The 27557-nt window shown below is 47.1% G+C and overlaps 1 protein-coding gene and 1 pseudogene across 5 annotated transcripts; both read left to right on the forward strand.

Annotated features, from left to right (window-relative positions):
* The first annotated feature begins 13201 nt into the window (after window positions 1-13201).
* On the forward strand, window positions 13202-27497 carry ATOX1 (antioxidant 1 copper chaperone). 5 transcript variants are annotated; one of them, XM_060008486.2, is made up of 5 exons: window positions 13202-13355; window positions 19664-19739; window positions 19938-19991; window positions 24063-24232; window positions 27364-27497. In XM_060008486.2, exons 1-4 carry the CDS (start codon window positions 13350-13352, stop codon window positions 24185-24187), a joined length of 261 nt encoding a protein of 86 aa, XP_059864469.1. In that variant the 5' UTR covers window positions 13202-13349; the 3' UTR covers window positions 24188-24232; window positions 27364-27497. The 5 variants fall into 5 exon arrangements, 4 of the variants coding, with proteins under 4 accessions (XP_059864469.1, XP_059864471.1, XP_059864472.1 ...); XR_009518934.2 differs by having other exon boundaries at window positions 13227-13355; window positions 24063-24313; XM_060008487.2 differs by having other exon boundaries at window positions 13335-13355; window positions 19667-19739.
* LOC132422003 (large ribosomal subunit protein uL15-like) lies at window positions 20791-22119 on the forward strand (annotated as a pseudogene).
* Window positions 27498-27557: the final 60 nt, after the last annotated feature.

Genomic DNA, 27557 nt, shown 5'->3' on the forward strand with positions numbered 1-27557 from the left:
TGCGGCTCCAGGAGCAAAGTAGGAGCGTCCCTCTGGACCCCCAAGCCCCTCTCCCGCACTGGCCTTGCTCAATAAGCATTTATTGAGCTCCAGGGGCTGGGGTCAGAGATGACCGAGATGCTGTTCCTGCCGCTGTCACCCATTCAACAAACAGTGCCTCTGCGCCGTGCCGGGAGCTCCCAAAACTGGGGAACGGGCGTTTGGGGCTATGGGGGCACTGGAGGGAACTCGGCTCAGAGGAGAGAAGCTGCTAGAGGTTTTCTGGAGTAAGGAACCTTCAGGATTACGTTAGTCTTGCTAAGGAATTTGGACTTTATTCTGAGGGCGTTGGAGAGCCCCTGAAAGGTTTCTTAAAAGGTGAACTAAGAAATTTGCATTTTACAACAAGACTTTACCAATTGAAACGCTAAGGAGAGCGGATTGGCAACACTTCAAATTCAGATTGGTAATTTAACCCAGGTGGCCTGTGATGAGGGTCAAAGCTATTCTTAATCACATTTGGAGGGAATTTTAAGTGATAACAGCTCTTTTTGTAGGGCTGTTTGGCAGTCTGTTAAAATTGTGTGTATCTCCCTTCTTGCTTGATAGCCATGTGTTTTCTTTTTACCAAGAGACATGTACTACGTGTTCATTACAGCACTGTCAGCTTTGTTATGATATTTAAAAACTGAAAACGTAATTGCACATCAATTTGCAAACTGATTAACAGGTAATATGCCCATAGTATACAATACTATGCAGCAGTTTAAAAGAGAATGAGGTCGAACTATACTGATATGAGCCTGTCTCCAGTTGTTAATTGGATTGTTAACTGACAAAAATCAAGTTCAACAAAACATACAGTGAATTCCCATTTATGTTAAAAACGAAAAACCCAAACGCCTGATTTCCGTATGTTAAAATAGGTATGTAAGTGCACCGGGGAAGAATTCTAAATTTAAAACAAGCCATTCCCCTTAGGGATTCCCCTAGGGTGGGAGCAACAAGGATAATATATTATTGGAAAGTTTTACAATGTGACTGTGTTCATGTACTGTGTTGTCTCTGTGTTGCTATAGTTATCCATGCACAATCCTGTATGGTTTTGCTGTCTAATAGTGGGTAGGAAGAAAGAGGAAATGGATTACCAGAGTGAGAATGTGGACAAGACCCTTCAGGTGGCTGTGACTGTCTTCCACGGGAGAGAACAAGTTGGCATCTTCCTGTGGTCATTTACCTCAGGATCCAGATGCTGGATACTTAGTAAATGTTCAGTGAGTAATTTACCACCATGGAAGTGTCTGGAGCGCTTGTTCTCAAGATGGAGGAGATTTTGCCCCCAGGAGACATACGATCTTTTCACAACTAGGTAGAGGGGCTACTGGCATCTAATAGATGGAGGCCTAGGCCTGGGAAGCCCAGGAGAGCCCCCATGATGAAGGGGGCCAAATTAATAGTGCCAGCGGTGAGAACCCTGATGTAGTCATCTAAGGGAGAGTACCCGGCCTCCTACTAGCCTTTCTACTGGCAAACAAATTCTGCAAACCCTCCAGAACACAACTTCAACCTTTTGTTTCTGCCAATTCTCCCAAAGGTCTGAGAATGGAGGTGGAAATGAAATGGAGCTGTGGGGCCCTTCCTGGTACAAATCCTTTCCATGTCTCGTTTCTTATTTGCTGGAAAAAGACTTCGGCCTCCTTGGCCTTCCTTGAGTTCCAAAGGGGAGGTTCAAACAGTTGCTAGTCAGGGAAGGGAGGGAATGCAGAGATAAAGGAGAAGTCAAGAAACAATAGTGCAGCCTTGGGGCAGGGTCTTAGTTCTTCCTGAAGGAAGATACATAACAATATCTTTGAGTTCTTCTGCAGGAACTAAGGCCCCTCCGCCCAGGTGGAAGATGATAACTTCAGGCTGAGCACAAGATTCCTGGAACTGGGACTTCCCTGGTGGTCCAGTGGTAAAGAATCCACCTTTCAGTGCAGGGGACACAGTTGGATCCCTGGTCGGGGAACTGAGATCCCACATGCTGCAGGGCAACTAAGCCCGAGAGCCACAACTATTGAGCTTGTACGCCTCAGTGAGAGAGCCCGCATGATGCAAACTACAGAGCCCATGTGCCCTGGAGCCTACGCACCACAACTAGAGAGAGAAGAAACCCGCATGCCACAACTAGAGAAACCTGCACGCCACAGCGAAGAGCCCAGGCACCTTAATGATGCATGCCTCAACTAAGTAAGAACAAACTCTCCCGTTACCTCACCACCAAGCCAATCAGAAAAAAGTCACACATTCTACAGCCCTCAACCCAAATTTTGCCTGTAAAAATTTGTCCCTGAAAGCCGTCAGGAGTTCGGTGGTTTCTGAGCCTGAGTCACCCATTTTCCTTGCATGGCCCTGCAATAAACCTTTCTCTGCTCCAAACTCCGACATTTCAGTTTGTTTAGCCTCACTGTGCATCTGGCACACGGACTTGTGTTTAGTAACAGAAAAAAGCATGGGCAAGACCCCAGAAAATACGCTTTTGTGGAGAGGATGGATGGGTGGTGTATTGAGTAAGGAATGCTCCTAAGAATATCACCTGAATCAGTATTTCCCAAACAAAGCTAATCACTCAGGAAGGGTGATTAAAAATATGTGCCTGGGCTTCCCTGGTGGCGCAGTGGTTGAGAGTCCGCCTGCCGATGCAGGGGACACAGGTTCGTGCCCCGGTCCGGGAAGATCCCACATGCCGCGGAGCGGCTGGGCCCGTGAGCCATGGCCGCTGAGCCTGCGCATCCGGAGACTGTGCTCCACAACGGGAGAGGCCACAACAGTGAGAGGCCCGCGTACTGCAAAAAATATATATATATATATATGTGCCTGTATGTACCTTTAACTGTTAAACTTCTACCTATGAACAAAGACCCAGTGTAATATTATTCACTGAAGCACTGCTTGCAGTAGAGACAGGAAACAACCCAAATGTCGAGCTATATGGGACTGGGTAGATACAATACAACAATACAGTGCACTCTTGAAACCGTGCAACTCAGACTGGGACTTGAACCCATGGTCTTTTAACTGAGACCACACACCTGTTCTCAGGACTTAATGAAACTCAGGTTCTCCATGTCTCGTTACAGAAAGAATTCAGTGAGAGACAAAGTGATAGGTAAGAAGTGGATTTATTTAGAGAGAAACACACTCCACGGAGTGTGGGCCATCTCAGAAGGTGAGAAAGGCACCAGGGTATGGGGTTGTCAGTTTTTATAGGGGTGGGTAATTTCATAGGCTAATGAGTGGGAGGAGTATTCCAGCTATTTTGAGGAAGGGGTGGGGATTTCCAGAAGTTGGGCCACCACCCACTTCTCGACCTTTAGGGTCAGCCTTGGGACTGTCATGGCGCCTGTGGGTGTGTCATTTAGCTTGCTGATGTATTACAATGAGCGTATACTGAGGCTCAAGGTCTAGTGGAAAGTCGGCTCATCCGCCATCTTGGACCTATTTGGTTCTAATCAGTTTATGTCATGTCCTTGGGCTATGTCATTCTTCTAAAAGTTGTGCCCTGCCCCCTTCCCTCCTGTTTCACTCTTACAGTGGACTGTCATGAAAACATAGAGAAAATGTGGCAGATCTATGTGTATGGTTATAAAGATCTCCAGGAGATATCAATAAATGAAGATAGGAAAAAAAGAAAACAGGGTAGGGGGCCATTATTAATGGGGCAATTATTTCTATTGATACTCTGTATTGCTACAGTTATCCATGCACAATCCTGTATGGTTTTGCTGTACATGCACAGGTAATACCTGGAAGGAGTCATAAGAAACTGTCTATGATTGCTAACAGGGAGATGAATTGGACCTGATTTGGAAGAAGGCTTAGTTTTCATTCATTGAAAGTACCCTTTGGTACTTTATAATTTTTTTAAACATGTGCATGTATTTTTCAAAAATTCAATGTTAAGTGTAGATTTTAATAGTGATATGAGGAACTACACATATGAAAACTTTAATCTTTAAAACAAACAGCTGGAATACTACATTACCCCTTTAGGTATATGAGGGCTTTTGGAAATGAAGCATTAATGTTTTAATCTGCCTCCCTCCCAGACTGCTAACCTCTTTTCCTTTTTCTCCTTACCTTACAAAAATCATACAAAGATCCAAAGAGACCCTTTACTGGCTTAGAAATGCATGCCTAATTGGATCCCTCTCTCCTCTGGCATTGACTGTCTGCAAACACATCACCTCCTCAACCTCTGACCAATGCCTCAGGCAGGCACCCTACTAATGTTCTCTACAAAGATCATTTAATTTAATAGTCACAACAATCCTATTTCCCATTTCTCAGAAACAAGCTCAGAGGGAGTAAGCAACTTGCCCAAGGTCACACAGCGAGAGCTAGAAAGTAGGACTCTCTGACTTCAAGTCCATGTTCTTTTACCCACTTGTCAGTACTGCCCAGGGCAGGATAATACAGCCCCAAGTAGGGAAAAGGGACAGGACCTCCTCAGAAACCCCTGAGAGGCTGGGATTTTCTTTCATTCTCTCAGGCACAGCACCAGGTATTGCTGCATAGACAGCTTTCCAGGTGGTTTGAGAATTTAATCCATGGCAAATCCTGGTAATCTGCAGCCAAAGCTCTTTGCAAAAAGAGCACACTCCAGTACGATCTATAGACCTAGGTGTCCTCACTTCCTGTGGCTTAGAAGAGGGACAAAAACTTGAAGTCTAAATAACGTAGCATGTATCAAGCACCTACTATATGATAGGCATGGTGCTCTAGGCACCATGTTTGAGGCCCTCCTCACAAAAACTCTTCATAAACATCATAAAATATTAACTCTATTTTACAGCAGTAGAAACTATGGCTCAGAAAGGCTAAATGACTGGCCCAAGGTCACATAGCTTGGAAGTGGCAGAGCTGGTATTCAAATTCAGGATAATAGCACTCTAAAATCCAAAGCCCAATAAGGAAAAAGGGAACAATAATAAAATACATACAATAGCTCATTTAATCCTCAAACTGCTCACTTTAACACAGGAGGAAACCAAGGCAAAAAGAAGTTGAATAACTGTTCACTCGTCAAATTGAGAAAATGATAATTTGCTAAAATCAAATGTTGACAAGAGTGTGGAAAAGTAGTTATTCTCATATACTACTAGTAGAAAATATAAATTAGCATAACCATTCCAAGCGCTATTTGGATGTATCCATTAAAATTAAAATCCATACCCTCTATGACCCAGAGATTACACTTTTTTATATCCCTTCTGAAGAAACTCTCCCACATGTATACAGTGAGCAAAGATGTTCATTACAGCATTGTTTTTAATATTGAAAAATAATCGAAACATCTCTCAACAAGGGAATATTTAAATTTACAATAATAAATCCATACTAGAGAATTTTATGCAGTAATTTTAAAGATTGACCTGGTTTATAATATGTGTATATATGTGTGTTTATATACATAGATATTGACATTTTAAGTATATATTGCAATATTATATAGCATAAATCTCCGGAGCATATTCATTAAAAAGAGCATCTTACGAATTATGTACAGTATGTCATATATGCTTAAAAAATCCCAACTATTATTTGCATGTGTTTGTCAGTGTTGGTAAATGCATAGGTAAATATCTGGAAAGATGTAGAGCAATCTGATAATAGTTACTACCTCTATGGAAGACAGTGACCTAAGAGCTTGAAGGAGACTTTTACTTTATCTGTATTATTTTTAATTTTTTTTACATTAAGAAACGTCTCATATATTGTGTAATTTAAAAAATAACTTGTCATAACCCTAAGAATAGCTTCTGAGTGCTTTTGTGTACCAGGCGGTGAACTATTTTGTGAGCATTGTCTTATTTTTCACAACTGCACTATGAAGATAGGTCTAATTATTATCTTTATCTTACAGGGAAATAAACTGAGGTTTGAAGAGGTTAATTGTCCAAAACAGCCAGGAATTGAACACAGGTTTGTCTGGATTATCTCACTGAACACAGCTTTAAATCCTGGAAGCCTAGAGTAGTTTGGCAGAAAATAAAGGAACAAAAGGAACAAAAGTAACAAATGTCCTCTGACCTTTGGCTGTAGTGCTGGGAGTCCACTAAGGCATGCTGGGGACTGTGGTGACCCAAAGAGTTCGTGCCTTGTCTAAACAGTCCCTAGCAGTCATTAGTGTTGTTTTCTGACAATGCTGTTTCTCCTCCTTCCAGATGCCTGGCAAGATTCTACTTTACTGTAGCCTTTAAAGACAGGCATGAATGGGAATTCCCTGGTGGTCCAGTGGTTAGTGTAAGGCCAACTGGCCCGAGGCAGGGGAACACAATCAGATTCACAGGTTGCATCAGACCAAAACTCTCCGGACCACCCAGTTCCAGAAACTGACCTGGAGACTTTGAACCCAGCCCAGCCTTCCCAGATTCACCACACCCCTTTACCTTCTTCCCCTATAAAATCTTGCCCAACCCTCACCCGCTTCTCTGGCCCCTTTCTCTCGGACCCGTGAACCTCGCCCGGGAGCGCTCCCTAATAAAGCTCACTTGAAGCTTTCCTCTGTTTCGCGGTGCCGTTTGTTAAGATCCAACCTTACAGTTAGGACTCCACACTTTCATTGCTGAGGGTGTGGGTTCAATGCCTGGTCAGGGAACCAAGATCCCACAAGCTGAGCAGCTAAGATAATAATTTAAAAAAAAAATAGGCATGACCATGTGCTCTGCTTTGACCAAAGCAATGTGAGCAGAAGTGACAGAGATCTCTTCCAGGCAGTCTTTGGAGCTGGTGATTATTTTGCCAAGGTCTTCCCTCCCACCCCACCCCAATATTCAATGTTGCCCCATATGGATAGTCTCTCTCGATGTGGATCCCTGGGGAAAAACAATTTGCACAGAGCCATTCCTCCAAGGTGCCCAACCTGCAGTGGGCATAGGGCATGAGCAAGAAATAAATCTGTTGTTTCAAGCCATTGAGGTTTGGGGATTCTTTGTTACCACAGCATTACCTGACCTATCCTGCCAATTATAGATAGGTTTCCAGATCTTCCAGTTTTTCAGGAGATACTCAAAATCTGGGTCATCACGTGACATCACTCAGCATTCTTTTTTTTCTTAACATTGTATTAATGGTATAAAAATGTTTTGCTCTCACTTTAAAAAATAATGAAATATTCTTTCTAAGAGTACTATAACTAAATTCATTCTTTTTTAAACATTATTTGGAATGTTAATTTTTTAAATGCTTTTCTTAGTTCTTGTAATAAAGAAGCAACTAATTTCACATGCCATTCTACAAGTAGATTTGTTTTTAATTGTGATAAAATTTACCATTTCTAAGTGTCCAATTCAATGGCACGTAGTATACTCACAATATTGTGCAACCACACTCAATGTTCTTAAATGTTAACTACTCTAAAAATATTTTGAATACTTTAGGAACTGAATAAAATATGTCTACAGGCCAGATTGAGCCAGTTTGCAACTCTGCCAGATGCTATGCTCCCTCTCCCAAGCCTGCAGCCCAAGCTCCCTTGGCTTTATAGCCCATCTCTTCTCATGCCTGGGCTTCTCTGCAGGCCCTTTCAGATCAGAACCTTTGATCTTAGGTTAAGCGTTCCTTAGTGGATAAAGCAGTGAAGCAGCTAGTGCATACCTGTATTATAACACAGAAAATAAACACTTAGTCTCCTGGAGGGAGTAGGCAGCAGCTATAAAGGCCTCTCTTTCCAAAGCTTAACTGGAAAGCATCCACCAAAGGGTCACTCCAGTAGGTGGAGTCTAGAGGTAGGGTATCCCTGGAAGAAGGCTCCAATCACTGTCTGAGAACCCACCACTACACATGACCGTAGTCTTTCCCAGGCCCACTGGCTTAGTGATGAAATGACTTACCCAAGTTGACAAGGCTAGTAATGAGACCGCTGCTGGGCAGTCTGGAACTCAGAATTCCTGAACTGTGCTTTTTAAAAATATTTTTCCCTGTGTTTCTTTTAATACACATTCACTCTTGAAAATATGACAAAGTTTTTAAAAGGAAATAAAAATGATTTATAATATCGGAAAGGGTAAGAATAATACACAGATCTGGAGATGGGAAAAATGTAGTTAATAGAACTTTGAGAGGCAATCTGGCTATATCAAAATTAAAAATGAATAGCAATTTCACATCTAGGAATTCTATACAAAATTTTAAGCAAAGATGTATGGATATGGATAGTCATTCCATCACTGTTATTAGCAATAAAAGATTGGAAGCAACCTATATGTCCAGTGGTAAGGGACTGTATCTGGAATGTGTCAGCGGGAAGTCTTAGTACTAGTAGCTAAAAATAAAGGTGGGCTTACATTTTTGACATAACAAGTGCAGAGGCCCAAGCTGCAGCTGGCATCAGTTCAGTGACCACACAGTCAGAACTAGATTCTCTTGACATTTCCCTCACGGTTGCAAGATGGTGCACTTGTGCTCTAGATATCTTATCAGCATTCTAGGCAGGAAAGGAAAAGGAGTGGTATCTGTTTCCTTTGTGAGGAAAGCAAGAGCTTTCCCAGAAGTCTCCCAGCAGTCTGCTTTTGACTCACTGGCCTAAGTCATATCATGTGGGTGCACTTGGCTGCAAGAGAGGATGGGAAAGCAAGTATTTAGGGATTCCAGCTTCTACAGTAGCTAGAGTAAAACGACTGGGAATGAGTGCTGGATTAACCAACCAAAGGTTTCTGCCATAGGGACCGGCTAAATAAATTATGGTACAACTGAATAGTAGGACACCATGTAGTGCTAAAAAGAATGAAGGGAATTGACACGTACTAGTAAAGAACAATCTCTAAGATATTTTGTAAAGTGAGAAAAGCAAGGGGCAAAACTGTATATAGTATGCCTTTTGTTTAAAAGAGGGGATTAGGGTAGGACAGAGACTGACTTTTCCCTCCGTATCTTTTTGTATTATTCGACATTTTAAAAATAATATGTACATTGGGATTTTGCCTGTAATCCTGCACCCATCCTAGATAACTTCTAGTAACACTGGCTGTAGTTTATTTCAGATTTATTTTCATGTAAATAAATGGAATTTATGTATATATTCATATATAGGAACTATAATCCTGTACATTTTCCTCTCCTCTTTGACAGGTCTTCATTTGCTATCTCTAGTGAGTTTTCATAATGCTGCTTATCATTAAATTGCACTTTCTCTGCTTAACCCTCTCCTCCCCAATTCTCTGAGCTGTTCACTCTTCCTCTGTCTTTCCTTTACTCCCTCCTCTGCCTCCTACAGTGATCTAGCTTTCCCCAGTCTCAGTAAACAGTTGTCCCCAGTGCTACCTTCACTGGTCTCCCTCCCTCCCTCTCTCCCTCCCTCCCTCCCTCCCTCCTTTAGGAAACACCTGGCAGGTAGGGAGGGGGTGGAGGGTTAACAGGTGAGCATTCTGCCAGTAGGGGAAGACCCAGTGCCAGGGAGGCCAGCAGAGATTTTAGCAATTAGAAGAATTCTAATATTTTTTGATGCCTACCCTGTGCCAAGCAATGTACTAGACAATATGCATACATTACCATATATATTCCTCCAAACAATACTACAGTGTAGGTTTCCTTGAGGGAACCATATGCCCTGGAACAGTCACGGTATATGCCTGTTGTCCTGACAACATTATTAACGGCATCCCCTTTCACCAACTAGAGGTTTGGATAAAAACGTATACAGTTATCTTAACTACTCCCTTTTATTTAAACACTTTATTTTTACTTTTTTGGCCGTGCTGCACAGCACGCGGGATCTTAGTTCTCTGACCAGGGATGGAACCCGTGTTCCCCGCACTGGAAGCGCGGAGTCCTAACCACTGGATGGCCAGGGAAGTCCCAAACTGCTCCCTTTTGTAAGTGAGGATACTGAGCCTTAGAGAGGTAAAGTAATCTGTCCAAGGATAGACAGCTAGTAAATGATAGGGCTAAGATTCAAACTGTGGTATACATGGCTTTGCTATGGACTGAAATGTGTTCCCCCAAAATTCATAGTTGATGCCCTAAGCCCCCCCCACACACAATGTGAATGTATTTGGAGACAGGGCCTGTGAGGAGGTGGTAAAGGTTAAAAGAGGGGGGGCCCTACTTCAGTAGAGCTGGTGCACTTGTAAGAGGAGAAGGAGACACAAGAGCTAGGTCGATCGACCCTGTGAGGACATAGCAAGAAGGCAGCTGTCTGCAAGCCAAGAAGGGAGCTCTCACCAGAAACCAAATGGGCTGGCATCTTGATCTTGGACTTCCCAGCTTCTAGAACTGTGAGAAATGTGAGAAATAACTTTTTGTTGCTTAAGTCATCCAGTCTGTGATACAGTATTTTCTTACAGCAGCCTGAGCAGATTAGGACGGGCTCTAATATCCATGCCCCTTCTACTCACCATGCTGGTGGGCCTAGTCATCTAGGGTCAGTGTGAGTCAGCGACTGGTCCTGGTTTAGACTTACCCCTTCTGTTTTCCTTGAAAATTAAGGTTTTTTTTTTTTTTTTTGGGCCGTGTGGCATGTGGGATCTTAGTTCCCGGACCAGGGATCAAATCCGTGCCCCCTGCAGTGGAAGGGCAGAGTCTTTTTTTTTTTTAAATTTTTGTTGTTGTGTGCGGGCTTTCTCTAGTTGCGGCGAGCTGGGGCTACTCTTCATTGCGGTGCATGGGCTTCTCATTGTCGTGTTTTCTCTTGTTGAAGAGCAAGGGCTCTAGGTATATGGGCTTCAGTAGTTGTGGCACGCAGGCTCAGTAGTTGTGGCTTGCGGGCTCTAGAGAGCAGGCTCAGTAGTTGTGGCGCACGGGCTTAGTTGCTCCGTGGCATGTGGGATCTTCCCAGACCAGGGATCAAACCCGTGTCCCCTGCATTGGCAGGCGGATTCTTAACCACGGAAGGGCAGAGTCTTCACCACTGGACCACCAGGGATGTCCTGTTTTCCTTGAACTTAGACTAAGGGTGGAACCATTATCCTCTTTCCTAAACTGAAGTAGGCAAGTTGTCACTCCCTGAATCAGTCTGGGTTCAATCAGGAGAGGGAAACCACACCATAATTAGAAATAGAAGAGTTTAAAGATTATAATGGAGCTAGAGTAATGAAGGATTGGCTAGTAAGAAGTAAACAGAACGCTAAAGAATATAGGAGTAGCAGATTCGGGGAGAAGCCACTGCCCACAAGGCTAAAATAGTAAAGAAGAATCCTGCACCCCACACACCCAGGCTGAGATCCAACCCTTGTGAATGGCAGAGGAGTGGCTATGGTACCATGCTGGTGGAACTTGCTAGAAATTCACCCTCTGAGCTGGAAAACTGCCCTCTAGGATGCTGGAGAAAGCTGTTCACAGAGAATCATCTCACTGTAGTTACTCTATGAAAGTGCATAAGCAGGGCAGGTACTGGGAGAAGCTGCTGGCTGCTAGGTGCTGCTGGTCCCTGTACACAGCAGGAGCCTGGTGCTGGGGAAGCCATCCTCAGAAGCTAGGCAGAGGCCAATCACACATCCTGCAAGAGCCTGGAAAGCGAGCACACTGGAATCAGAAAGGAAAAGCTCTTCTCCTCTAGTGTCTCTCCAGAGCCTTTACTGGCAAAGCTTAACATCCTGCCATCAGGCAATGAAAAAACAATGTTTAATGGGTCCAGATTTTCACAAGCAGGCAAAAAGGATGAATTGGACAAAAAGACACATGTACCCCAATGTTCATTGCAGCACTATTTACAATAGCCAGGTCATGGAAGCAACCTAACTGCCCATCGACAGACAAATGGATAAAGAAGATGTGGTACACATACACAATGGAATATTACCCAGCCATAAAAAGGAACGAGATTGGGTCATTTGTAGAGATGTGGATGGATCTAGAGACTGTCATACAGAGTGAAGTAAGTCAGAAAGAGAAACACAAATATCGTATATTAACGCATATATGTGGAACCTAGAAAAATGGCACAGATGAACAGGTTTGCAGGGCAGAAATAGAGACACAGATATAGAGAACAAACGTATGGACACCAAGGGGGGAAAGTGGCTGGGGGCGGTGGTGGTGGTGGTGGGATGAATTGGGAGATTTTGATTAACGTATACACACTAATATGTATAAAATAGATAACTAATAAGAACCTGCCATATAAAAAATAAAAATTCAAAAAAAAATTACATGAATGAGCTCTTTAAAAAAAAAAAAGGATGAATTGGAGCTAAGAGACAATAAATCAACAACCAGCACACTTTCTCAAAAAGGTTTCAGGTATGTGTTAAGACTATAATTTGGGACTTCCCTGGCCGTCCAGTGGTTAAGAATCTGCGCTTCCACTGCAGGGGGCACGGGTTTGATCCCTGGAACTAATATCCTGCACGCCTCGCTGCTTGGCCAAAAAAAAAAAAAAAAAAAAAAAAGACTATAGTTTTCCTCAACGTGGTTCCCCAAACCAGAAGGAGGACGCAGACTAAAAATACACCTGGAAATTAAGGGACAGTGTATCTAATGAAAGGACTAGAAATCTGAGTTTTTAATAAGCTCTCCAAGCAGTTCTAGTGATGAGAGATCTTTGAAGCTATTAACTTGGAGGGAGCCCCTTGGATATTACAAGGACAGAACCAGCCTGGTACTCTGTGTGTGTGTGTGTGTGTGTGTGTGTGTGTGTGTGTGTGTGTGTGTGTGTCTGAAGTTCTGGGTCTTGGTATACCTCTTTGTAAGTGTCCTAGAGCATCTGTGGGTCTCCTGTCTTTGCAGCTTCGTTTCTCCATCTCTCTCCATCTTCCATCTTCAGATGAACGAAGACTTCCTCCTCTGGAAGCCTCCTCTCTTCACGAACCGCCCCTGAGTTAGAGATCCTTTCTTCGCTCCAAATACACAGCTCCTTTAACACTTGCATCATCTTGCATTATCATCGCCTGCTTCCCTGGCTCCCTACTAGGCTGTGTCTTTTCCACTACTGCATCTTGGATGCCTAGCACAGTGCCGGCCCATGGTTGGCAATCAACAAATACTGACTGAGTAACTGAGATTGTCCCTCTAGGGAGGGAGGGATGGGAGGGTGGGGGGTGGAGTTTGTCCTGTTCACAGCGCGGGGGCCCCAGTATTCCCAGCTCCCTAATACAAGCCTGACGCGGAGCAGGAGTTCTAAAAATGGCTAACACGCAAGGCAGGCTCGCCTAACATCCCGCCCACCGCCCAGCGTAGTCGTGGCGGGGCTCCAGTGGCCCCGTCCCGGCCGGAAGGAGGCGGGGAGGCCTACGGTCTTCAGGCAGCTGCCAGCCCGCGGGACCGGAGTGGGCGGGGCCTGGGCCAGAGGGCGGCTCTCGCCCGCGTGCACACCCGGAAGCGCACCGGCGTCCGCTCTCAGAGCCGGGGGAAGCAGCGCCCTCGCTCCAGTGCCTGCAGCCAGCTCCTCAGTCATGCCGGTAAGTTGTCGCGCCGTCCCCGCCCCGCGCAGACCCGCGGCCTCCGGCTTGTGCTTCGGCTGCACCGCCTTTTGGCCAGCGGTCCCTCTTGAAGGGCACAGGCCGCGCCCGGAGCTGTCGCCCCTCTTCTCCCCTCCCCACCCAGCCCCCAGCTTCTTCGACCCTCCCGAAAATCGGATCCCAAGGGAGTTTTATCTGGCAGTCAGGCTTCAGAACATCGAAGCTGCAAGGCCTTCAAGCGATTACAAGCCTAAAGCTTCCCTGCAAAGACGAGGAAACTGAGACCCAGCGAGGGGCAGAGAGTCGCTGGAGGTCACACAGGGAGTCGGTGGCGATCCGGAACTGGGATAGCTAGTCCCTGCGTCTCCCACGTGGATGCCCCTTACCGCGGAGCTGGCCTGAAAGAGGGGCTTGGGGTGACTGTTACCTCCCGGACAGGACAGGAGTTTGGAGATCCGTGTTTGTCTTCCCTTCCTCTGCCCACTGTGTCTGAGTTTCAGGTCAGCGCTGGGCCACACTGAATGGAGACAGTGCTTTTAACCTTTTCTACAGGTCACTTTAGGAACCTGAACCCGTGAGCTACAGAGAGGTTCAGGGACCTGCCCAAAGTCGCCAGTTGCTCAGTGGCAGAGTCTGGGGAGGGATGAACCGCTCACTCAGTCTTACCATCCAGTATACGTGATAAGACTCAGGGCCTCATTCTGTAGGTAAAAGATTAAGGCCTTTTGCAGATAAAAACAAACAAACAAACATTAAAATCCCACTAATTTATTCAAGGTGGTGTTGGGAGATGGGTGCAGCCAGGATTAAGCCCCTTATCCTCGGGGGCCCAGTCTCTCCTGACCTCACCACATGATACATGTCCAACAAAAGTAGTCATACCGGCTTGGGAGGAAGCTCTGATCCCAGTTGCATCCCAGGGCTACTGGCTGGATTGGTGGTGGTTAGCACTTTCCCCCAGGGTGCCTGGTTTTCTGGCCTTGCTCCAAGTGGGTACACAGAGGTGTCCCACAGATGCCCTGTGTCCTAGCGGCCTAGCTTTGGGGAGCTGACAGGTGAGCCAGAGGCCTCCTGGGCCAGGCCACAAACATCTCAGGTGTCATTTCCCTTGGGTCTTGCCAGGTACCTTGAGACAAATCCTCAGATGACACAAAGTATGGACAAAGAACCTGAGAGAATCAGCCCTCCCAGCTGAGCAAATCTGCCTGTGGCAATGTCAGAGGACAGCATTAATCACTCTGGCACTGGGATGGCGGAGGCTGCCAACCTTTTGTGGGGGATGGCAGTGAGGGAAAGGCCAGCTTGAGGATGGCTCTATTCTGTGTTCACTTCTGGGAATTCTGACGAACAAAAGACCCACCAGAGTGGATGATCCAAATGAAGAGGGCACTTGGCCGTATACCACGGGATGAACAGCTGAAGGAGACTCACACCAAAACTGGAAAGGGATTGATGTGTCACCTGAGAGGTTTCTCGCACAAAACACTTGGAATCTCAGAAACCTCTTTGAAAAATCTGTGCCCTACCCCACCCCCCTTGCCAGCTGCGTGACCTCAGGCAAGCTGTTTTACCTCTTTGTGCCTTGATTTCAGTGTAAAATGGGGGTAAAAACTGACCTCACAGGGCTGTTGTTAGTAGTAACTGGAAAAATCCCAGTAAAATATGTAGCTCAGCCACTGACCTAGTCCCGAAGAAATGGTAGGTCTTGTGTAGACCTAGGACAAATTGGTAGAACTATAGGCAGGCAGGTTTCAACCAACAAGGACCACACTGGCTAAAAGTTTAGGCTTGGGTAGGTCTAGGCCCTGCTATTCACTAGCTGTGTCACTCCGAGTGAGTGACCTAACCTCATCTGTCAAGAAGGGATAATAGGGGCTTCCCTGGTGGCGCAGTGGTTGGGAGTCCGCCTGCCGATGCAGGGGACGCGGGTTCGTGCCCCGGTCTGGGAGGATCCCACGTGCCGCGGAGTGGCTGGGCCCGTGAGCCATGGCCGCTGAGCCTGCGCGTCCGGAGCCTGTGCTCCGCAACGGGAGAGGCCACAACCGTGAGAGTCCCGCGTACCGCAAAAAAAAAAAAAAAAAAAGGGATAATAATAATGCCTACCTCATGGTGTTGTTGTGACGATTAAACGAGGACATGCATGCACAGTGCCTGGCACATAGTAGGCACTCTAATAATAGTAAATTCCCAATCATCAGGGTCTTCAAAAACTGAACGCCCCGGATATATGAGAAAGCATTTCGTCTCTGGGAGGGGTCTGGATAGTATGGCCCCGTTCCATTCCCACCCTTCCAGTTCTGAGATTCTGTTAAAGCATTGCACAGATGACTAGGCTTTTTCCTCTAAGTTACAGGACCCGTTTTGTAGGTGACAGAGCAGAGGCTCTGAGGGGCTGGGACTGTGCAAAGTCAAGCATTCGCTGGTGGGGCCGGCCTTGGGATTCTCTGTAAAGACAGGATTACTCTGCGCAGGAAGGAGACTTTCCACAACCCCATATTTACTTTTGCAACTCAGAGGTGGAGGAGGAGAGGACTGAATTGTAATGATTGCGCAACGGAAGCCGTCTGCTGGCTTCTGACCTCTGTACGGTGCAGGAGGGAAGGAGACCCGCTGTCTGTAGCCAACAACAGAAAGCTTTAGAGGTCTGTTGACTTCAAGTCCTCGGGCAGCAAAAACTTGGGTTCCTTCACAAGGTGTCCCCATCTCAGGTCTCCTGCTAAGAGTCATCATTGTGCGGGGGTGGCAGCCCCATTTGCTGGTCCAGAGCCAGCAAGGTGTCCCTGGAACCAGAAAAGCCTGGGTTCACGTCCCATCCTCAACGCATACCCACCACAGGACTGTGGGTGGCTTAGTTAACCCCTGGAACCTCAAGTTTTCTCCTACATGTAGTACAGTGACTAGCTCCCTTTCCAGGCTGGGTAAGGACTGAGATACTATATAAAGAGCATTTCACATAGTGGGCACTCATTAGATTTGGGTTTTATATTCGTCTTACAAACCCATTAAAGCTTTGGATGGGTGTACAGGTACCAACCACTGATGAATCTTGATTACCAGTTATTCTAGAGCAGGAGTCAGCAAACTTTTTCTTTTTTTTTGCGGTACGCGGGCCTCTCACCGCTGTGGCCTCTCCCACTGTGGAGCACGGGCTCCGGACGCGCAGGCTCAGCGGCCATGGCTCACGGGCCCAGCCGCTCCGCGGCATGTGGGATCTTCCCGGACCGGGGCACGAACCCATGTCCCCTGCATCGGCAGGCAGACTCTCAACCACTGCGCCACCAGGGAAGCCCAGCAAACTTTTTCTTAAAGGGCGAGATAGTGAATACCTAAGGCTCCATGAGCCATGTGGTCTGTTACAACTCCTCAACTCTGCCATTCTAGTGTGAAAGTAGATGAATGAGCTTAGCTGTGTTCCAGTAAAACTTTATAAAACCAGGTGGCAGGCAAGCTGTAGTTTGCCAGTTTGTGTGCTAGAGCAGCATCTCAAACTATAATGTGGGCAGGAATGCGCTGGGTGTCTTGTTAAAAATGAAGATTCTGGAAAAAAAGAAAAGACAAAAAAGGATTCTGATTCAGGAGGCCTGGGGTGGGACCTGAGAGTCTGCAGTCTGGCAAGCTCCTGGGTGATGCTGATACCGTTGTTCTGAGAACCACCCATTAAAGACAAGATGATGGAATCCTCCCTAGAAATCCTTATTTCCAGAATTTGCTGTGGTGGTTGCTGAACAGTCACACAATGAGCTGAAGGGATCAGAGGTGTTTAGAAAAAACGAAAGACTCACCATTTTCTTTAAGGCAGGTTTGGCAGATTTGGCCTCCATAAAATAGTGGTCTCCTGGTTGTGTCATGATGTTTGTAATGATGGTTATGTAATTCAGCACCGAGAAACCAAACTGCTTCACTCTTGGCCTCAGTTTCCCCTGTACAGCATGATGATAACCCAGACCCAAAGGTGGTTTGAGACTTGGAAAGAGCCTGAGAAGCCATTTAGACCAATGTTTCAGGTGTGTGGTCTCACCCCTCTGTTTCTCCTCGGTGGGTTAAAAATGGAGAGTCACAGGGCCCCCCCAGAGCTACAGAGCTCACTGAGGCAGCTGCCTGCAGAGCTGCCCAGTCACCAGGTACCCCTGTGATTCTTCTGTGCACTGAGGCTGAGGAAACTGAATTGGCTAATGCCCTTTTGGTATAGATAAGTGGACTGGGGCCCCTAAGGGCAGGGATTTTGCCTGAGGTCTTCCAGCAAGACACAGTGCTGTGCCCAGAATTCCAATTGAGGTAAGAGATTTGAAAAGCTCCATGGAAAACGTAGCCATAGTTTTTTAAAGGGACAGAAAAAACGGAAGTGGAACAAAGTAATACTAATAATCTGATAGCTAACTTTTTCAAGAATTTTTTTCGCCGCGCCGAGTGGTTTGTGGCATGTTAGTTCCGTGGCCAGAGACTGAGCCTCGGCTCTCAGCAGTGACAGCACAGAGTCCTAACCACTGGACCGCCAGGGAATTCCCCCAATAGCCAACTTTTTACCCCAGTGGAACCTACTACTAGGCTCCAGTCTCTTTACCTAACATATGAATTAACTATTACTTCTGAGTAATTACCCCCAAAACTTAGTGGTTTGAGACAACAAATATTTATTAACTTATAGTTTCTGAGAGTCTGGAATCTAGAAGCAGATTAGCTGGTATTTCTGGCTCAGGGTCTCTAATGGAAGCTGCAGTGAAGATGTTGTCCAGGGCTGTGGTCCTCTGAAGGAGGATCTGCTTCCAAGTTGGCTCCCTCACACGGCTGTTGGCTGGAGGGCTCAGCTCTTCACCTCTATGTGCACCTCTCCATAGGGCTGCCAGAGGGTCCTTAGGACATGGCAGCCAGCTTCCTCCAGAGTGAAGGATCCCAGAGAGAGTAAGGCAGAAACCACAATGTCTTTTCTGCGTTAGCCTCCAAGGTCACCTAACGTCACTTCAGCCATATTCTACCGGACACACAGGCCAACCCTGAGACATTGTGGAATAGGACTACTCAAGGGCATAAATACCAGGAAGCAGAGATCACTGGGCCATCTTGCATGCTGGCTACCACACTTAAAATCTTGTGTTCATCCCATTCACCAGCCTGGAGAGGGACTTTCATCCCCATTTTGCAGATATAGAAACCAAAGCACAAAGGAGTTAAGTAACTTACTCATGGCCACACAGCTACTAAGTGCCAGAGCTGGGATCTGAAGCCAGGTCTCATTTCCAGAGATTTAAAATAAGGGAAGTATTGGTATAAGTAACCTTTGTTTGAAAGCAAAGGAAGGACCCAGGGTTGTTCAGCCAGCTGTGTCAAACATCCATTCACCCAACAAAATGTGTTAAGCCCCTGCTCTGTGCCAGGCGCTCCCTGTTCCAAGTATTGGGGATGCAGCAGTGAACGGAGCAAAGCCTCATCTTCTGGGAGCTTGCCTTCAGGCCCTTGGTTTGTTAGATATCCTGGAGACTGTAGGATGTTGAGCCCTCATGCAGAGTCCAGGAGCCTGGGTTCCCTTACTGGCCCAGATTCAGCTCACTGGGAGCCCAGGCAAATCCTCTCCCTTCCCAGGATTCAGGTGCTGCCTCTGAAGCACTTGGATGGCAGCAGTGGTCTCCATATTTCAGAGTCACCAGGGAAGCTTATTGACCATAATACATGCCTCAGCCCTCTGGCTTGCTGACCAGAGCCTATAGTTTTTGTTTGTTTGTTTGTTTTTATACAGCAGGTTCTTATTGGTTATCCATTTTATACATATTAGTGTACATACGTCAATCCCGATCTCCCAATTCATCCCACGCTCGCCACCTCCCGCTTTCTCCCCTTGGAACCTATAGTTTTTGTAAGCTCCCAGGTGAGTCTAATGCAGAGAGTGAGCTTTTAATGCGTAATTAAGACCACCAGATCAGCACTGTTCAGAGCATGGGGCCCACCCACATTAGAGTTATTAGTGATCCTGAGACAACCCCATAGCTGAAGAATCAGGGCTTTGAAGATGAGACTAGAAACCAACATCTTAAACTACCTTCCCAGGTGATTCTTCTCGCGTGTCCCAGACGCCGCTAAAGGGTTTCGAGGGATCCTGTCCTTTAACGCAACCACCTGTGAGATACAGAAACCCTTAGTTACTGTACGGTTTAAGAGAGTGGGGCTCAGAGAGCGGGGCTCCCTCAGGCTCCTGGGGAGTGTGATGAAAGCCGGATCTTGCCTTTTTCTCTGCCCTGCGTCTTGGCTCCCGAATGGGCCTGCGTGCTAGCGGGGACTTGGCTTATGGACTTGGCTCATGGTCTCCTTTGTTTCAGAAGCACGAGTTCTCCGTGGACATGACCTGTGAAGGCTGCTCTAATGCAGTCACTCGGGTCCTCAACAAGCTGGGAGGTGAGTGTGTGGCCCTCGGATGGGGGTGGGGAGACAGATACACTGATATTAAATGCATGTAGGCATGGAACGGGAGAAACTTGAGTTTAAGCTGCTAACAGTAACACCAAAACATATTGCGTACTTAGCATATGCCAAGTACTCTGCTTCGTGGCTTCCGTGGATCACATCATTTAATCCTCACCCTGACCATTTCAGGTAGCTGCTTTGACCATCTCCATTTCAAGCAGGAGGGAACTGAAGTTCAGAGAGGTTAAGTAACCTGTTGGGATCACACAGCCAGTAGTGACAGAGCTGGGATTTGGCCACGTGGAGCCCTGGCAGTACTACTTAGTATGTTGGTAACCACATTCATCTCCAGTGTGATAACTTTTGTTATGTGACACGTTTGAGTGTCATTTTCTATTAAGATTTTTAGAAGCTGTAACATTTTAAGAAATAAACTTTGGATCAGTCCTGTGCAGAACTCCTAAAGCACCTCTTCTGGGTGTATTTAGAAAACCATTAATCTCCTCCAGTCCCCTCAATTCTCATCTGGGGAAACGGAGGCCCAGAGGGGGCTGGGGTCTGGTCCTGGGGCTCCATGAAGTCATGACAGAGCTGTGGTCAGAGTTGTGGTAGTGCTGGGGCAGTCAGTCTTTTCACCCTGGATAATAGTAACACCCAGTTTTCAACGGGCTTTCATGTGGATGTCATCTCGTCAGCACTTGACACCGTCCTCTGAGCTGTACTTTCCGTCTGTGGAATGGGGATGTTGACACCAGGCCCCAGGAGGGGAAGTGACTTGCCCAGTATCCCACAGTGAGTCCATGGCTGGTTTCTAGACTGTAAACTGGAATCTGAACTGTAAAAGAATCTGAAACAGTGAAAAGAACCCGGCTGCTGACTTGCCATGTGACCTTGGCCTCCTCTCCCGGGGCCTGGCTTTCCCCAGCTACGGTATGGGAAAGTCAGCCTCTCAGCTTCGCTGTGGATGCTTTAACAGTATAACTCTGCTCACAACCCCTTCTATGCAAGCACCAGCTCTGCATGAAGTGAGGGAGGGCCTGCTTTCACTCTTGCTGGCTCCAGGACACCTGTCCAGGAACCTGGGCTACCAGAAACACAGCTTGAAATCCACTGGGTCAGATGATGCCAGAGTGTCTTCCAGCTCTGTGATGCCACCAGAATATTTGCTCCAAAGAGGAGGGAGACACTTCTGAACCAAAAGACAAAACCCAGAGTGCAGCCAGGATACATTGCCCTCTCCCTGGTATCCATTAGGTACAGAGTCAGAGGTTAGGACTAAATCCCGTGCCGTGTGCTTTTTCAGGCCCCTTCACTGGCGCCTGAGGATCTGCCTTTGAGCTTGGGCAGGTATCTCTCCCTCTTTCACTACTGTCCCCACTTGGGGTGGCCGCTTAAGAAGGGTCAGAAGGGTTTTCTGAGCTAGTCGGGGCCACAGATGAGCAGTGCTGGGCCTGAGGAATCACAGAGCAGTGGCATACTTGAACTGGAGAGCCCACAGGGGCTGGCTGACCCCAACTCCTTCATGTACCGATGGGGAACCTGAGGCCTGTGATAGGCAGGACTCAGCCAGTCAGTGGTGAAGCCAGGCCTGGGATTCTCCCTCTGTTGTTTCAAGAAGACCCATTTGTACCTATTCCCCTATGCCACCGAGGGGCTTCAAATGGGCACAGCCCTTTAGGAGGGCAGTTTTGCAAACCCTATGAATATTTAAAGTGTGCTAGGCCCCTGTGCTCAATAGCCCACGAGACTTTGCAGAGGCCTTCCTCTTTTATCTCGGCCGCCAACATGCCATCTGGACTAAGGAAGACCCGGAAACTTAGGGGCCACCTGAGCCATGGCCATGGCTGCATCATCAAACACTGGAAGCACCCGGGAGGCCACAGTAATGCTGGTGGCATGCATCACCACAGGATCAACTTTGACAGATATCACGCAGGATACTTTGGGAAAGTTGGTATTAGGCGTTACCCCTTAACGAGGAACTAGAGCTTCTGCCCAGCCGTCAACCTTGATAAACTGTGGACCTTGGTCAGCGAGCAGACACGGGTAAATGCTGCCAAGAACAAGACTGGAGCTGCTCCTGTCACTGATGTGGTGCGATTGGGTTACTGCAAAGTTCTGGGGGAGGGGAAGCTCCCAAAGCAGCCTGTCATCGGGAAGTCCAAATTCTTCAGCAGAAGAGCTGAGGAGAAGATGAAGGGTGCGGGTGGGGCTTGTGTCCTGGCAGCTTGAAGCTACATGGTGGGAGATTCACTAAATCAGGGGTCCCCGACACCATGCCCTCCCCAGCCCAGCCCAGCGAACAGGAGGTGAGCAGCGGGCGAGTGTGCGAAGCTTCATCTGCTGCTCCCCATCGCCGCTCCCCATCGCCCCTCCCCATCGCCACTCCCCATCGCCCCTCCCCATCGCCGCTCCCCATCGCCTCCCCATCGCCCTCCCCATCGCCCCTCCCCATCACCGCTCCCCATCGCCCCTCCCCATCGCCGCTCCCCATCGCCGCTCCCCATCGCCCCTCCTCATCGCCGCTCCCCATCGCCTCCCCATCGCCGCTCCCCATCGCCCTCCCCATCGCCCCTCCTCATCGCCGCTCCCCATCGCCCTCCCCATCGCCACTCCCCATCACCGCTCCCCATCTCCCTCCCCATTGTCGCTCCCCATCACTGCTCCCCATTGCCCTCCCCATCGCCTGAAAAATTGTCTTGCATAAAACCGGCCCCTGGTGCCAAAAAGGTTGGGGACCGCTGCATTAAAGGATAACAAGTGCTTTCCTCGTCTGGTGTGAGTGTAGGTTCTTTGGCACTTCTACCTCCCTACCTGTACCGAAACCCACCTAACGGGTTCTAGGAGTTAGGGAATGAAGACCTGGGCTCCTTTGCCAGCTCCCCTCAGAGTATGGAAGACATGGCACCAACACTTAGAATAAGGCCTTGGCTGTTTACCTAATTTGAGGCTTCTCACTTTGAAAGTGAGAATGCTACCTGTTGATAATGGACATATCGTTGAAAAGCCTATTGCCATTCTATGCTCTGAATTTATAAATGAGTCAGAGAATGTGCCCTTAACTGTTCCATGGGACTCAAGAGGGGAAAACTCATGATCTTTACCACATTTTGCTGAGTCACGTTGGAAAGATGGGTCAGTGGTAGGATAGAAGTGGTTCTTTGGAACTTACTTCCTCAGTCTAAGGTTCTTCCACCTGGCTTCCTCATCTCAGACCAAACCATTCTGGTCATAATCAGAATGTTGGAATGGGGCCCAACAATCTGAATTTTAAACACACCAGGGCTTTTTTTTAATCAGAGTGGTTCGGATTCTAGAAAGCAGTTGTCAGGACTTATGGGTCCCTGTGCATAGGAGTCTTAATGTTCAACGAAATACATCATGAAATGCTAATGAAAAAAATAAAAAGTGTGCCAGTCTGTTGCCCCACAATTTCCATTCTATGAATTCATGGTATAGAAATATTTCCACAAGTTTTATAAGATACGTTGAAGTATGTTTACATTGTTGTGATCATAGTGAGAGATTGGAGGCAACCTCAGTGTCCTTCAGAGGGGGACTGAGTAGATGGATGGTACATCCACACTATGGGATATGGTGTAGCTGTTAAAAAAGAATGAAGTAAGTCTGTATGCACTGAGATGGCAAGATATCCTGGACATTGGAAAGTGACATATAGCAAGACCTGTTTACAGAGTATGATGCCACTTTGGGGAATTACTTTTCATTTGTCCATCAGGGAAAAACACTGGATAGGGGCCCTATTGTTCAGTGATCCTTAGAGGTAGGAAATAGTAGGGGCCTTACAGTTTCAAATTTTATTCAGAAATGCTTGCCTTTTTTCTTTTTAAATGGTGTGTCTGGGGACTTCCCTGGCAGTCCAATGGTTAAGACTCCGCACTTCCACTGCAGGGGGGCACGGGTTCAATCCCTGGTAGGGAAATTAAGATCCCACATGCCGCGGTGGCGCGGCCAAAAAAGAAAAAAAGTGTGTCCGTATTACTTTTGCAATTAAGAAAAAAAAATTTTTAAAGCCCCCATCTTGAGCAGGGATGGGCCAACTACAGCCCCTGGGCCCAATCCAGCCCACAGCCTGTTTTTGCACAGCTGACAATGGTTTTTACATTTTTACAGGGTTGTAAAAACAATATACAGAAGACTATGCAGCCCACAGTTCCTAAAACATGTGCTCTCTGGCCCTTTTCAGGAGAAGTGTGCCAATCCTTGGTCTAGAGGAGAAGGGAAGGGTGGTGGTCAATAATTCAGGAGCCTGACTGGGAACGTCTCTGTCCCCCCTCACCCCGCTTCCTGCAGGAGTTCAATTTGACATTGACCTGCCCAACAAGAAGGTCTGCGTTGACTCTGAGCACAGCGTGGACACTCTGCTGGAGACCCTGGGGAAAACAGGAAAGGCCGTTTCCTACCTCGGCCCCAAGTAGCGAGGGCCTGGGCCCCCAGCCTGCAGGATGGACCAAAGTGGGCAGGTGGGTGAGGCCCCGACACTGCAACAAAATATGTCTCTACCGGATGCAAATCACAAGCTCAGGGACTCCTTCCAGCCCCCTGTGAGTAGACAGAGCACTTCGTGATGTCTCCCAGGGTCCCCTCTATGACTTCAGGGTACATTTCATGATCAGCAGGGTTTAAGTTTAAGCATATGGCCCTGAGCAGTGTGTCTTTTGCTTTGATAACTTAACGGTCCCATCAGAGGTGACACCTACGCCCTGAGCCTTGTGGTCCAGTGCACTGACCAGGTGAGTTAGTTCACCTTGGCCTCTGTCCCCACTTGGAACTGTTCCCAGCTTCCTGAGCATGCCCTCTGCCCAGACTGGTGCAAAGACAATACTGTGGTCAATCTGGTAGTTTCTTAAAACCTACCATATGACCCAGCCATTCCTTTGCCAGGTATTTACCCAAGAGAAATGGAAAGCACTGTCCATATGAAGACTTGTAAATACTGAGAGCAGCTTTATTTGTAATAGCCAAAAGCTGGAAACAACCCGATGTCCATCACTAGATGAATAGATAAACAAATTGTGGTATAGCCATAGAATTGAATACTATTGTCCATGCAACAACTGCAATGAATCTCACATACTGTATGATATCATTTATATAAAGTTCTGAAAAATGCAAACGAACCTATAGCGACCAAAGCAGATCCGTGATTGCTTGATGATGTGGGGTGGCGAGGAGAGGCAGGAGGAGACTTTGGGGTTGGAAATGTTCATTATCTTGAGTGTGGTGAGGGTATGTGGGTGTATTCAATTGATAAGTCACAGATCATCACATCGTGCACTTAAAATATGTCTACGTATAGCATGTCAGTTACACCCCCAATAAAGCTGTTAAAGGTGAAAAACACAACACAACACAAACAAAAAACAGCAGCGTGTTTAAGCTGGATGTTCCCTTTGATTTTATGTAATCCAGAAAGGAGGCTAGTGACACTGTGCCAGCACCCTTCACTGCGGAACCAGGGCAGACTTTAGTCATCCATCCAGCATTCCTTCCCTCCGTGCCTAGCCACAGTCTCAGAATCCTTCACAGCACAGCCCTCCTAGCAGTCACTGGCCCCGTAGTGCCTCTCATGCCCTTCATGCGTGTATTACAACGATCGCCACATCCCTGATGTCGGTCAGTGCTCTCACTGTAATTAAGGAAAATGAGGCCTGGAGAGGGGAAGTGACTTGACCAAAGCCCCACACAGGTGAGTGCCAGGGGCAGGCTGAGAATCAGGCATCCAACTACAACTGACTGCTGGGCCATGGCAGTGAACTTCAGCTGCAGCCTCCTTCCTAAAGGTGTGCGTTGGAATCTGAGCCGTGGCAGTGTCCTGTGTATCTGGTGACATCACGTGCAAATCGTGAGATGTCAGAGGTGTCTGTCTTCATCATCCCCTTCCTGCCCATGGATGAACCATGTTCAGGAATGAGCCCAGGATGAATAATCAGTATTCTAGGAGTCTAGTTTTTAGCTCTGCCCTCATTTCACATTCTGACAGTGGACACTTCTCTTTCATTCCTGAGACTTAGTCCTCCCTCCTGTAAAATGGGGCTATAACCTCTGCCCTGCTTTCCTGCCTTGTGGAGGTTACTGTGAAATCCCTCTGAATATGAAGGATGATCCTTAAAGGGAGGGTAACGTTTCTACCATACCAGTGTTCATCACATGGTTCCTGCATCCCTAGGGTTTTGGGGGGAGGGTGGGTGGGTGGGACCCTAGGCCCCTCCATGTATCCCAAGTAGCCCTGTTTTATATTGGGCCTCCGTGTAAGACTGTGTTTATAAAAGTCTCTGTGACAAGGAGGGATGGAGGGAGGGAAGAGAAAAAAACTTCCTCAGCTGGCTACACACTTCGGGGAGCCCCAGTGTAGACACTTTGAATTGGAAACTCCCGACCTGAGCATGTGAATTTTGTTTGACTAAAAAAGCAATACCTACCTGTTGTAAACCATGTGTAGCTTAAAGTGTATTTTTCTCATAGTAGGCTCTTTTTTTTATTGAGATGAAATTCACATGACATGCAATTAACCATTTTAAAGTGTACCATTCATTGGCCTTTAGTGTATTCACAATGTTGTACATCCACCACCTCTCTCTAGTTTCAAAACTTTCATCACCCTAGAAAAACTCCCTGTACCCATTTAGGCTGTCCCCACTGCCTCCTCTCTCCATCCCCTGGCAACCACCAATCCGCTTTCTGCCCCCTGGACTCACCTGCCCTGGATATTTCCATATAAAAGGAATCATACGTTATGTGACCTTTTGTGTCTGGCTTCTTTCACTTAGCATAATGTTTTCAGGATTCACCCAAGCTTAGCATGTATCAGTACTTCATTCCTTTCTATGGCTGGATAGTTCTCATAGTAGTTTTAATTAATTAATTTTAGCTTTTTTATTATAGGAAGTGTCGAACCTATGCAAGTAGGGTAGTAAAATGAATCTCCACGTACCCATCACCCAGATCCAATGATCATCAAGTCACTGCCATCATTTCATCCATGGCCCGCTCTCTCCACCCCCATATTCACAGCAAATTCAGGCATCATATAATTTCATCTGCACATCTGTCAGTAACCATGTGTAGTATGAAAAGGCTCCTGGAGATTGATATGCATGGCACTGGGTGAGAATCACTGACCAGGTAAGCTTTTACCCCACACACCAGGCAGCATCTGTCTCTGAGTCTGTTTTAAGAGGCTGCCCAGTGACGGATTTGAAGCCAGGTTCAGGAACCAGAGATAGAACGTTTATTGTTCTGAAGTTTCCTTGATCGTCTGGCTGTCGGCAGATTTGTTTGCTCGTGATTTTTTTTGTTGCCCTCCTGGTATAAGTTGAAACAGGACAGGGAAGGTGCCCCAGCAGCCCTGGGAGTTCCCCAGAAGAGGGCCTCGGCGGTGACCGGCTTAGCAAGATCAATGGGTTCTGGTCAAGACTGCCAAGAGGCAGTCTTGGTAGAAGCAGCATGCAGGGCTGGACATGCTGCTCCAGCACCTGGGTTTCCCACCTCACCTGGTACAACTGCCTCTTAGTGAACCTTTACTGCTTTTGTAATGTCTCCACGTGCCCAGCAGATGGCGCCTGTGTTCCACCTCACTTCTCTTCTCTTCCAGGATGCTGAGCCAGCTCCTGCCTTCCAGACAGATCTAGGACCTGACAATCCTGCTCAGCGATGGTAGTTCCTGCGGAGACCCTCACTTGCCCTGCTCTTCTATAGCTCCCTTCCAATAAAGTCAAGTCGATTTTGCTGGAGATATTGTCTCTTGCCTGGTCTTGATGTCACTTGCTTACGTGCTGTGCTGTGCTG

The sequence above is a fragment of the Delphinus delphis genome, chromosome 3, assembly GCF_949987515.2.
Source record: "Delphinus delphis chromosome 3, mDelDel1.2, whole genome shotgun sequence".
Taxonomy (NCBI): domain Eukaryota; kingdom Metazoa; phylum Chordata; class Mammalia; order Artiodactyla; family Delphinidae; genus Delphinus; species Delphinus delphis.